Genomic DNA, 13,307 nt, shown 5'->3' on the forward strand with positions numbered 1-13,307 from the left:
AGGTTTAGATGAGTTATTAGGAAGAAATTCTTTACTGTGAGGGTGGTGAGAAAGTGGAACAGGTTACCGAGAGAGGTTGTGGACTCTCCATTCCTGGAAGTGTTTGAGAACAGGCTGGATGGGGCTTTGAGCAACCTGGTCTAGTGGAAGGTGTCCCTGCTCATGGTGGAGGGGTTGGAAATAGATAATCTTTAAGGTCCTTTCCAACCCAAACCACTCTGTGATTCTTCTGATGTAGGAATGCGTGTTCTCCAGCTGTACATGGTCCTCAGCCCTCTTTTGTCCTGTTGCATGCAGTTAAGTTCCAAACCTTAGTGGCAGTGGAAACCTCTCTTCCAGACCAGATAGATGGTAGCAGACAAAATAATTGTTCTTTCAGCCATGTAAGTTAGTTAGCAACACTAACCTGAGATTAGGTAAGAATTTGAGTCTTTGACAGGCAGGGCTTTGGAAATCTGCCTAAAAAAAACCCTGTACTGTGAAAACTTGTAGTCTTAGGGTGTGTTGATTCATTTTGTTTTTCCTCTTCAGGTTTCAGCAAATACAGAAGACTCTACAATGAGTGGCTACCTACACAGATCTAAGGGCAGTAAGAAACCATGGAAACACCTATGGTTTGTTATAAAAAATAAGGTGCTATACACATATGCTGCTAGTGAGGTAAGAGACTACATATTAGAAATAAAATATCCAATGATAATACTGTCTTTGTAACAAAGTTGTTTATTTTTATGATATAGAAACAAGCTATAAAAGTAGATCACCTTACAGTATTTGATCTGATTGTGAATGCAGTATTTTGAAAAGGCCCAGTGAGCTTGATACCATAATACATTGATATAGCTATGCTGTTTCTGATTCCAGACCTAGTTTGAGTACCCCTGCACTGCACACCATTGCTCAGCTGTAGGTATGTTCTGAGTCAGCTGAATACATGGGGGGTCTGTTTGGATGCATCACAGTGTGCTAGTGGCAAAGCCAACATTATAAAAGTGTCTTGAAGTATGTTGTTCTGCAGTTCCACAAGGTCTTTTGAATGCTTGGAAAATGAGCAAACTAAATCTCTTTATTTCTTCTCAAACTGTTGTTTTCAGCCTGGAGTTGCTATTTGATACACAGTGATGCAGTAGAAAAAAAAGAAATGCATCTTATCTAATGACATTTGCTTTTTTATTTAGGATGTGTAGTCCTAAATAAGTCCATTGCAGTGTGGAATAATCTCTATTCGATATAAATATATATGTGTGTGTGTGTATATATATATATAAGCTCTGCACATCCCAGTATGTGCTAAGGATGTAGCCTCATTGCATCTTTGAATGTTTTGTAACATATGGATGTATTGTAGCACCAGACGATATTGGACTAATTTTATATTTATTATATGTTAAAGTTTGCTACTAGCTTTCAAGAGCAAAACATCCAAAGCATCTGTTTAAAGGTATTGCTATTCCTCACTTACTTTCAAAACGTAAGGCCCAACCTATCCTGGCCATATAAAGAATTACCCTTCTTCACCCTCACACCACATCCACTCTAGTTATTTCCTGGTTTGTGCTCAGATTCCTGCCAACCTTTATTTTTAGAACTCCTGAATTATGTCCAAAACCTGTGATGTTATTTCCACTACAGTATTAGCAATATTAAAAAAAACACAAAGTAGTTCTAAAAATAGCTTAAATAATTATGTGGAAAAAATTACTTTTACATCAATTAGAAAAATATTCGAGAGCATTGTGTTTCTTCTGTTAGCTGCAAAGGAGACTTTGGCAGAGGTAAAGAAAGATATATTAGTTTGTGACAGTCACCTTAAGTTTTCTTTGGCTTGGCTTCCTCTGAGATATCAGCCTTACAGAGTAGCTTCAGTTTGCAGCTCACAATCACAAAATTAAGTCTTTCCTGTTTTCTTTAAACTGAGGAATATCTGTCCTTATTTTTCATCTTGATGAGCCATTGCAGGAGACATTGGTTATAGAGTCTTAAGGGAAGGTCCAGTGTTGCGTTAGCCAGGAAACCTCACTTAAACTACTTACATTAGTTCCAAGTGATATAAAGATCAGTGGTAAAAAAAACACCTATTAGTGGTACAAAGACCTGAGATAGCAAAACAGATTGCTCAGCCTTACTTGATTTTCCAATATAAAGAAATACCGTTTTCACAGGACACCCTTGTTTCATTGTAGAGGCAATTACCAAAGTCATCACCTGATTTGTCAGTGTTTGTATACATTCTTTGGTTTTTTTTTTCTTCTATCCATAAGCATTGCAGAACCTTGCCTAGTTACAACACACTGGTTTGGAATTTGCACAGGATGAAAATAGTTGGGGTTTTTTCCCTTCCAAAAATGCTTTGTATGGTATTCATTTATTAAAAGGCAAGAGTATTTAAAAAAAAATGTAAAAGTAAGTACTTGAGATGAATGAGGAAGGGGACAGGTTTCATTTTTAGCCAGGTTTTGAAACTAAATAAAGAGAAAGCAAAAAGGTACAGCTTCTCTTGCTACTCTTTCCTAACCTACCATTTCTGAACACTCAGCAACTATTTTTCCCCTATCCTTTTAATTTCCAGCAACAAAAAGTGAAATAGGCTTAGCCATTTGAAGTATTTGGAACTTGACTGCAGTGCTTGAGAACATAGGTTGCATCCATAGCTCCTCCTATTAGAAGATAAAAAGCGGCATTTTGCGCATGTCTGTTTATAACAACTTTTTTGTTTTATAGTCTGTTGCAATGGTATGGTATATGAATAAAGTCTAAATGCATGCCTTAGTATGTCTTGCAAACTCTAATTTTGTCTTGTTTCCTTTTTTCCCTTGTTAAATAGGATGTGGCAGCATTAGAGAGCCAGCCTTTACTTGGATTCACAGTCAGTGAAGTAAAAGATGAAAACTCAGAGTCTAGAGTGTTCCATTTACTGCACAAAAACACTTTATTTTACATATTCAAAGCAGATGATCCCCATTCAGCTCAAAAGTAAGAAACTACTTGAATTCATTTCTGTTACATATTTCTAGAAAATTCAGAAGTGGTGAATGTTCATAATCACACATTAAACATATGTACCAAACATCCATATTATATTGTATGTAAATGGAAGTTTTAAATTACTTAAAACATGAGGTTCTGGTGTCATTAGGACTTCTGAAATGCTTCTGAAATGAAGGAAGCAGACTCTCTTTGGGAAAAGACTGAACGTAGGAGACTTTGAGAGTCAAAGATAAAATAAGAAATCTTTCTTTTTCCTAGCTCATTCCAGAAAATGTGTTCTAAGAATTAACTGATATGTTCCTTTTTTATTTTCATATGTCAATGTTAGTTATTTTTAATGAATATATGGCAGTGAAAAATAAAGCAGACACTAAAAAGTACAGGACCAAAGTTTGAAGTGTGTGTGCAGATGCGAATGAGCACCTAGGCATGCTTAATACATTCAGACCAAAAGCTTGAATTCAAAGAACAATTACACAAGCTGTTTCATTTCAAGTCCTGCTGATGTGTCTGAGTTTGGAGTTATATTTATCAATTTATATATTGTGTGTGTTCTATATAAAATAACCTAGAAGCTTGGTCATTAATCAGTAGAAAGCATTTGTTACATGAATCTTATAGTAACCTAGAAATGAGCATAAAGGGAATACATGTAAGCTATCTTTCCTATATGCCTGTCTTATCTGACTGCTTTCACTGCAGTTTTGCCAAATGAATTTTATATTAATAAATACATTTGATGCACTAACTAGTCCATTATTAATACTTAAGCATTCAAATGGCTCCAGGTTTCTACAAATAGAGACATTCTAAAAAACAAGGTGCTCAGGACAACTGAAAATTTTGAACAGCTGAGAATGTGTTTAATGACACTTCTCTACATAAAAAAATCTAGAAGTCTTTATTTGATTTTGGGGAGTATTTTGTGCAAATGCACACAAATATTTCCTTGTTCATTGAGACACTGTTCTCTTGTTTCCCATACTATATAAAACAAACTAAAAAACCCCAAGGCATTCAATAGCTTTGTTTTTCTATTCAGACAATGGCTTTTGTCATCAGTAGGAAAACTTGAAATTGAACATACTGTATTTTACTGGGGCTAGGAATAACATAAAGTACCTTGAATTTTGAGCTTTCTCCAAGTATTTAATATCCTTAGGAGATTTATGCTGAACCTCCAGAATAAAGGCTGCTTTGACAGCATTAGAAGGAAAAACAAAGAATGTTGATCTGTTAGCATCAGTGGACACTATTTTTTCCTGATAGGGCCAAAGAAATATCTGATGCATTTGTATGAGTGCAGCAATAAATTTTAACAGATGCTTATTTTTCAGTGAGGTTTTAGAAGTCCAGTGCTATGTTCAATGCTTAAGGTGTTTAGGGATTTTTTTTTTAAATTGTATTCCTCTTTAATTGTTTTTAATGTATGGATGGCAGTGGAAAATACAGTGAGCCCTAAAAAGTAAGGGGTAGATGCTTGAGTTGTGTGTGCAGACAGGCATGAGGACTTACACATGCTTAATATGTTCATACCAAAAGCTTGAATTCAAAGAACATGCACACAGTTACAAAATTAAATGCTCAGGGCAAGGAAGAGCCAACATCTGTGACTAATGTTTAGATACTCTGTAAATACTAAGATGGGTTTGAATTTCTATGATAAAGATAATTACAGTCTTTGCGTCATTCAGTTCTTGCAAAATTTTCACTCGCAAAAAAAATCATCATTATGTCGGCCCCTTAACTTCACATACACAGAGTTCAGCCCTCACTCAGAAGACAGAATTATTCCATTTTTTATTGTATTTGTCTGTGTAGCATCAGCGTGCTTCAAGAACTTTAATTTTTTTCATCCTTGGGAAGCTGAGGATGTTTATCACCCTCCTAATCAAGTAGGAACAGAAACCACAGCTATAGGGAGTAAAAGTAGCTGAATATTAGCTTTGAATTTCCAGTTTGAGACACCTTGGATCAGCCCCTCTTCCCTCAGCCCCACTAGTCATCGGTAATGCCCCGGTACCAGCTACAAAAGCAGAGGGCATGGGTTATGCAGACAGCAGACAAATACCTCAGTTACAGTAGTGTCCCAATTCATCCCAGGTCATTTTGCAGTGAAATAAGAGAAGGCAGTACTGGGGTTTTTTAAAGTATGCAGCGCTTTGGCATATCCTACTTTTTGAGGGTTTGATTTGGCAGCTTCACCTGTTTTTTTGTGCATATAACTTCAGGATGGGAGAGGTACACAAAAAAGTTTCTATCGTATGGCCTTGTACCAATACTTAATATGTCCCCAGCAAGCTTTGTATGTTTGGACTCATTGGCATTTGCACTCACAGACCAACAGGTAATGAAAATATGATATTACTTCTTGTGTGAATCTGTAGCTATTGACAACAGTGAGATTTACTCTTTTATCAGCAACTTCCTAACAGTGTTTAATTTTCTAACAGGTGGATAGAAGCTTTTCAAGAAGGCACTGTCTTATAGCAGTGTCAGCATCATGTCTGCAAATTTAAAGGAAAATATCCAGGATGGTGGTAAAACAGACTACAGCAACTGTTCAGTGAAACAGAATCCTGCCGTCTCAACCTACACAAAATTGTATATTTGTCAGGATTAGGAGTTGTTGCATTTTTAGTGTAAAGTAATATTTTTTTAAAGAATTGTATGTATTTCTGTGTTGATACAAAATGTGTTATTTATTAAATTCCAATGTTTACTTTAATGGGCAGAATTATTTGTGAGGTCTGCATTGAGGTCCAAAGTGCCCATGTCCTCAGAATGGCAGATTGTTGGTCAACAGATTCATAAACTTTATGCTTTTTTTTTTTTTAAAAAAGGGCAAAACACAAAACAGATCTGTTGCAATTGTACAGTTCCTCATGATTTGTGTATAGGTCTTGAGCTGCTGATGTTCACTTAGCAATTTAGCAAGAACAGATCAGTATAGGAATTTCACAGATTTTGGATCTTTGTTGGCTATGTAAGCTCCTTTATGAGAAGTTGTATGATATTGCTGCTCCTTTCCTTGAATGGCAGTTGAAATCATGCATACCAGTTCATTAAAACACTGCAGCAAATTCCGTATCACAAAAGCAAAATACAGTTCAATTATTAAAAAAACAGAAAAGGGAAAAATATTTTAAAACAGACTTTGCAATTACAGGGATAAGGCACTAGAGCTCTTACAGTACTACAGAAGCAAAAGAGACTAAATGAGTTATCTTCAATAAATTGGAGGATATATTATCTTTTATGTTTCCACTAGTAATTTAAAGCAGAGTAAAAATACATTTTTGATAATCAGAGAAAAGGCAAAATATCTTATTTGTTTCAAAACTTTGTGTCAAATGAGTTCTGTATACAAAAATGAAACACTGTATAAACTATTGTTCAAAGAACATTAAACAAATATATGCACCCTCCTCTCCAAAATTTTAAAGTATTGTATATTTAAATATTATTTTTAAACTGGAATTGCCATACCAAGACAACACAGCTTTCTTAGTGCAGAAGGCATTGAAAATGCATACCATTCTTTGAAATACCTTTTGTTTACAATATGATTTGTTTTCTTTGACACTTTAAAACATAGTTCAGTTTTAGGTGTTTGGGTTTTGTTTTTTTTCTTTAAGAAAATCATCAGCATACCTCATTAGGAAATATTTACTGATGATTCTGGTGCATTTATTCTATTTAACTTTGAAAGACTTTTAACACTGTAATAGCATAAATGGAACTAGAACTATGAAAACCACATGAAAGGAAGCCATTTTTATGTCAAATGCAATGCATGTGTAGTCAGTTAATTTTACTACTTGTCGATAGTCCTCTGAATCAAGCTGGTTTTGGTAACAGAATTAAGAGCCATTAACTTTCAATTAATAGTTTGAATACGCATTAATAGCTATTCTGTGGCCTCACAATGGAAAGAGAATAGATGATAGAACAGTTAGTAGTTATGACAGAAAGGCCAAGAATGAAAATGCAAACCAAAATTCTCTTATTCCCTCAAATACCTCAAAGTCAGGTCTAAGATACTAACAGAGCTCTGAAGAAGCTTGATTTCTTAGAGCTTCTGTTAAATCAGTAGTGGTCTTGGAAGTCAAATGCTTAATATTAACTCTACAAGTAACTTCATTGGCTTCAAGCATTTCAGTAGAGTACCTTATGAATCAGGGACTTAAAGCTGTAGATCTGACTTTCCTCAGGAACGCTAGAGATTTGACCAGATAATGTTGGAAATTAAGTAGGACTGATCAAAGCCTTTATTCTCTTTTATTGTAATACAAATGTGCTAAGTGAATACTTTTCTCTTGTTACATATAAAGGGCTTTTACTTAATTTTCAAAAACAGCTGCTCACCAAGCTAAATAAGTTATTAGCATGTCTCTTCAGGATGATTTCTGCCATGGTTTTTACTGTATCCAAAACTAAACTGATACAGATGTGATGTGTCTCTTCCTGTTGAGAGTATCAAAGGGAAGAGCTTCTTAATATTTTCATAGGGACTGCACAGCAACGAAGATGGCAAGTCATGAACCAGCAAATGAATCAGAAATTTGGTTAGGAGCCAGCTAATTTAATTTCAGTTTATGGTTTGATATATTCCCTGCTGCAAAACAGAGCAATAAAAGTCAAAACATACTGAACAAGGTGCCCAAGTTCTGCCTCATATGGCATCAAACTACCTCTAGAGGATTTGGTGCAGAGTGAGAAAATAGTTTAAAATGTTCTGAGATAATCAGAGGACTTCTTCCAGAAGTAGCTGATCAATCAAAAGATCTGTGACAGAAATAGATTGGAATGGAGCCTTAAAAACAGTAGGATACCTATTGCAGTCTAATTCTTTTTTAAATAAATTGTCTTTGTAAACATGTTTGAATATTTCTTTTCCTCTTTCTCCAGCATTAGTGCTTTGTGTCATATGAAGAACCTGCAACACAGGCATTTGCATAACATTTTCAGATGGTTGCTTTTCAAATTTGGTCTGTTTCTCCAGTTCACATCCCATTTTGATGCATTACCATAAAAAGTAAAATATTTACTTATTGATTTGACTAAACACTAAAGCACGACCAGAAATTTTTAGACACTTGGCTACCTCCTCTTATAAGAATCTATAGTTCATAATTAATTTAAGATTGGTTAGCAGAGTATGAGACAAACATTAGCATTGAATATTAGTTCTAACATTTTTATTCATGGATAAATTAAAGGTTCTAGGATCCTGAATTCTCTTTAACTTAATACTGTATTTTGTGCCCAAAGGACTTAAAACAAATGGATAGCCGAGCAGCTATGGAACACATTTTACTAAATATTTTTTGTGCATGGAAACTTGATTATTACACTATGTATATTACATAATAATGTAAAGAGATATTTGGAAAGACACATTCAGTGCATTTGTTTGCCATAACTGCTCTCCCCTGCATTTACCATCCAAATAGCCTTTTATTCGAAGCAGTCCTAAATCATACTGTCTAAATGTAAGAATAGAATCTTTATTTTGTAAATGAAAACAGTTCAAAGCTGTAAATATTCCTGTGGTTATTCATCATTTTTGTATAAATAAATTCACATTAGTTGAGTCTGCATCTTTTTTTTTTCTTTTTAAATATGTTCAGGTCCTACATAGTATATAATTTATATATTCAGTGATTTTCAAATGGCAGAATTTCTTAAAATTATCCCGCACATCAGTCTTGCTTTAAAAATCATACTGGGTTTTGCCCTTATGAACAGAAAACAGCCTGAAAAGGTAGGCTGTGTGGACAGACTAACAGTGCTGCTGGATCTGACCACCTGAAACAGGTGGTGAATTACCTTGCTTACGTCAGCCAAGACATTGGCTGTGCAACAGTGTGTAGTGACACACTCTCACTACCAAAATTGCTGTCTTTGCTAAAATATTTCCATCTTCCTGCTCTCCCATCTTTTCTTAGCTGTCTCTTGCTGTCTAGTTCTTCACTTTCTGTTCCCTCTTCCCTAGCTCACCAAACTAAAAAGCCATGCCTTTGCAAGTTCACAATGTTTGTTACCTATAAAGCTCTTCCACAACTGGGTGCAGGCCCATGCTGGACTGTGGCTTGCAGAGAAAACGGGCCATCAGAAAAATTGCCCCTGAGCAGCCCCACCTGTAGGACACTGAGCAGAGGGGCCTTATCTCCTGAAGCCACATCCCACCCCTGGGGCATGACAGCCCTTCCAAGCTTCAGCAGCCCAGGAACGAACTAGCCCATGTACTATAAAAGTGTGATTTTTCGGGTCTATGAGCACAAACTAGCTGTGGCAACAGCTGACTAGAATATATTAAACCATTAATGCAATATTCTTGAACATTTATCAGTGGAGAGAAGACAGTTCTGGAGCATATGATACAGGATGAGAGGACTATTCTCTGAGCTTCCTGAAGAGTAGACATGCCCAGAGGAAAGAAAGCATCCTAAGAAACAATCATTCTAAAGAATTAAGGGAGTTAAGTCTATGTGAAGGGTGTTAATAATTCCTTTTGCAAAATCCAGTTCTGCTGTATCAGTAGAAGTATGCCTGAATCACAGTCTCTGTTGGCATCAGGTCCTGCACTTGGGTTACTGTCCTAGTTAGAACAGCTGGGACCAGTTCATCACTGGATGGGTGTAACCCAAAACTGTGTATTCTATAGCCTTCCATGCCATTTCCCACAAACTGTTATCAATGAACCATTTACACCATCTGCCCAGAGCAGCCTGACTCCTCAGGCTATAAACTAGATGTTAAGAGGCCTGTGAGATAGGAGGATGCTCTTGTCCTCACGCCCTTTGTGGAACTCCTCGCCCTGAGGGAGGTACAGGGCATTCCTGCCTGAACTGGAGAATATATGATCTTGGAGTCTTGGAACTTTTTAACCACTCGTGGGATCCAGAGGAAGACTGCAGACCACCACTCTCAACTGGACTGCAACCACCACTTTTCAACCAGACTGCAACCATCACTCTCAACCGGACTGCAATTACCACTCTTGACCAGACTGCAACAGCACTCTCACCAACAGGTTTTCCCCTCTCCTTTTACTTTGGACTCAGGGGGCCCAAAGAACACCACTCTGTTCATGCTGGGTTATACATTTGGGTTCTGTGGTTAAAATCAATTGTTTGTCTGTATAATCGTACTTATTGTATTATTTTATTAAATTGTTATTCTGATTTATAATCTCTCTTTTGAGTTGAGTTCATTTCCCCTGCTGGTTTATCTTTAAACCAGCACAGTCACAACAACCCCAGCAGGCTTGGGGCAGGCAGAACATTAGCCTGTGTGCTCAGGTGGCCAAGAAGGCCAATGGCATCCTGGCCTGTATCAGCAGTAGTGTGGCCAGCAGGACAACAGCAGTGATTGTCCCCCTGTACTTGGCACTGGTGAGGCTGCACCTTCAATCCTGTGTCCAGTTGTGGGCCCCTCACTACAAGACAGACATTGAGGTGCTGGAGCAAGTCCAGAGAAGGGCAATGAAGCTGGCAAAGGGTCTGGAGCACAAGTCTGATAAGGAGCAGCAGCAGAGGGAGCTGGGTGGGGTTGTTTAGCCTGGAGAAAAGGGGCCTTGGGGAGACCTTATCACTCTCTACAACCACCTGAAAGGAGATTGTAGCCAGGTGGGGGGCAGCTGCTTCTCTCAAATAACAAGGGACAAGACAAGAGGAAATGGCCTCAAGTTGCACCAGGAGAGGTTTAGATTAGATATTAGGAAAAATTCTTCACCAAAGAGGTGGTCAAGCATGAGCACAGGCTGCCCAGGGAAGTGGTGGAGTTACCATCCCTGGAGGTATTTAAAAGATGTGCAGAGGTGGCACTTTAGGACATGATTTAGTGGTGGACTTAGCAGTTGCTAAGTTAACAGTTGGACTCAATATTATGAGGTCTTTCCCAACCTAAACGATTCTCTGAGTATTTTAGCAGGGCCTGTAAGGGAGAGATTTTTCTGTCAGGTTAGTTATGCTGCCTTCTTATACTTCTTTGACATATATTTGAAAGCAGTTTTTTGAAAACTTGCAATAACAGCAGAAAGGGATTTGCTTCTCTGCATGGTTTTGATAGGGATGTGCCTCTTGTAATCCTGGCTGACAGAGCTATATGGACATGCCTTCGTAATACAGATCAGGTATGAATTGGGTCATTTCAAAGCACGTTTTACTGGTTACAGTGACATTTCTGCAGTACTGAGGATATTAGAATACTTGGCTGAAGTAAGTTTTGGTGCAAATTATTTGATATTTGTTAAATGAAACTGCACTAAGCTCTGTCATTTAGAAAGTGGATGTGTGGCTCAAGCTAGTTTGGGAAGTGGCAAGTACTATAAATCAAGAGTGCTGCAACAGTTGACACTTTCAGGAAACAGTAAGTTGATTGCACCGATTTAAAAATTCTTCACTAAGTTCACTGGCATTTGGGAATGTGTTTGATGAAAAAGTAGAATATGATGCTTGCAAGTACTGACTGAACTAGTGATCTTGAGCTAGGGTAGATAGATTCAGGTGCAGCTGTGGGACTGGGAGTGGGAAGAAAAACAGTAAAGGAATTGACAAGCGCGTGAATGATTTTATTAATCTTAATACATAAATTTGCTTGTATGCTTTGGGGTTTTTTCCTATCTCTGCTGCTCAGATGTTGATGCTTATGTCATCTGATTCAGTAGAAATTGCATAAAATGGTCTAAATTATTTTCAGATTGTGAACTTGCACATACAGCCCCAGTGGCCTACATGATCTTGAAGTTGCTGCTGATCTCTGATCACTGTTAGACCATCTTTATTGAACAGATGGAAGATGAAGGGTGAAAAGGGACATATTTAAAGTATAAAATTCTTATTTAAAATCAAGGTCATTTAAAATAATTAGCATAAACACAACTTTGATCCAAATGGATGTTGAGACACAGCCAGAACAGCAGTAAATTTTCCTTTGGCACTACCCCAGCAGGAATGGGCACTCCTTAGCAGCCAGGCTCCCCATCACCTTCCCGAAGGCAGTTCAGGGCAGTGCTGACGATTAACAAGGTGACTTGCTGCTGCCACAAAGGCAAAGCACAGCTCTTTCAGACATAGCTGGCTGAACTGCTACAGTGACTGCACCAAGTGTTGTGTGTGCCTCCATCATGTTGCATGTTTCAATCCCAATCCACCAATCTTGCCTATGGATCTACCTCAGGGGACAGAGCCCACCAAGCTTCCCAAGGCCAAAAGCAAACTGCAAATCTGTGATGTTCAAAGCTGGCTCATCCCTGTGTCCATGTGGAGAACTGCAGTTCTCCGCTTGCAGTGGGGAGTTGGAGATTTGTGCTCCCTGCTCGATGGGCATGACACTTGAGTACCGTCTTCAGTTTTGGGCCCCTCACTTTAAAAAGGACATTGAGGTGCTGGCGTGTGTCCAGAGAAGGGCAACAAGGTTCATGAAGGGTCTAGAAAATATGTCTTATGAAGAGCAGTAAGAGAGCTGGGTTTGCTTAGTCTCAAGGAGGCTCAGGGTCCCTACAACCTCCTTCATTGCTCTCTACAACTACCTGAAAGGAGGCTGTGGTGAGGTGGGGGCCAGTCTCTTCCACCTGCAGTGGCTGCAGTGAGAAGACAAGAGGAAAGGGCCTTAACTGAGACAGGGGAGATTCAGATCAGATATTAGAAAAAAAATTTTGCACTGTTAGGGTGGCCAGATATTGGAATGGGTTGCCCGGGGAGGTGGTGAAGTCACCATCCTCGGAGGCGTTTAAGAGGCGTCTGGGTCTGGCGCTGGGTGATGTGGATTAGAGGTTACAGCGGCAGTGCTGGGTGGACGGTTAGACTGGATGATCGTAAAGGTCTCTTCCAACCTTGATGATTCTCTGATTTTACGACACTGCCCGCAGGGCTGGCGGAACGTCTTGGGCTGCGGTGCGGGCGCTCCAGCGGGGCGCTGCGCCCAGGTCCTGCCGGCCCCGCTGCCTGCGGCATCACCCGCCCAGCTCTCCCGGCCCGGCCCGGCCCCGTTAGCTGCCGCTCCCCCCGTCCCCACCCCCCCCCGCCGCGCGGCCCGGCGTGAGCGCAGGCGCAGAGCCCGCGGCGGGAAGGGGCGGGGCGGCGGCGGAGGCGGGGTCGCGAACTCTGACCCCCGGGAGCGGAGCCGCTGCCGCCAAACAAACCCGCTGGAGCGGCCGCGGGTCCGCCAGGTGAGCGAGAGACCGCCGGCAGCCGAGAGACATCCCCCCCCGGTGGCGGCCGAACGGGGAGCAGAGGCCGCCGCGGCCGCGCTTAACGGTGCGGGCCCGCCCGGCTCCTGGCCGACGCCCCCGCGGAGCGTGGAGGGGAGCG

General features: G+C 39.6%; 2 protein-coding genes across 4 annotated transcripts in view; both read left to right on the plus strand.

Moving 5' to 3' along the window:
• FGD6 (FYVE, RhoGEF and PH domain containing 6) overlaps positions 1–8,584 on the plus strand; it is a 71,612-nt gene extending 63,028 nt beyond the window's left edge. Inside the window, exons 19-21 of the mRNA XM_027664118.1 lie at positions 532–660; positions 2,825–2,973; positions 5,442–8,584. Coding sequence (XP_027519919.1) covers positions 532–660; positions 2,825–2,973; positions 5,442–5,478 — 315 coding nt within the window. The 3' untranslated portion in view covers positions 5,479–8,584. The remainder of the gene's footprint in view (positions 1–531; positions 661–2,824; positions 2,974–5,441) is intronic.
• Positions 8,585–13,058: 4,474 nt separating this feature from the next.
• Positions 13,059–13,307, plus strand: part of NR2C1 (nuclear receptor subfamily 2 group C member 1) — a 51,364-nt gene continuing 51,115 nt past the window's right edge. For all 3 annotated transcript variants that reach the window (XM_027657404.1, XM_027657437.1, XM_027657422.1), the window contains exon 1: positions 13,059–13,165. The gene's annotated coding sequence lies outside the window, so the exon portion shown is untranslated. The remainder of the gene's footprint in view (positions 13,166–13,307) is intronic.

This window comes from Corapipo altera, unplaced genomic scaffold (assembly GCF_003945725.1).
Source record: "Corapipo altera isolate COAL_440 unplaced genomic scaffold, ASM394572v1 1, whole genome shotgun sequence".
Classification (NCBI taxonomy): domain Eukaryota; kingdom Metazoa; phylum Chordata; class Aves; order Passeriformes; family Pipridae; genus Corapipo; species Corapipo altera.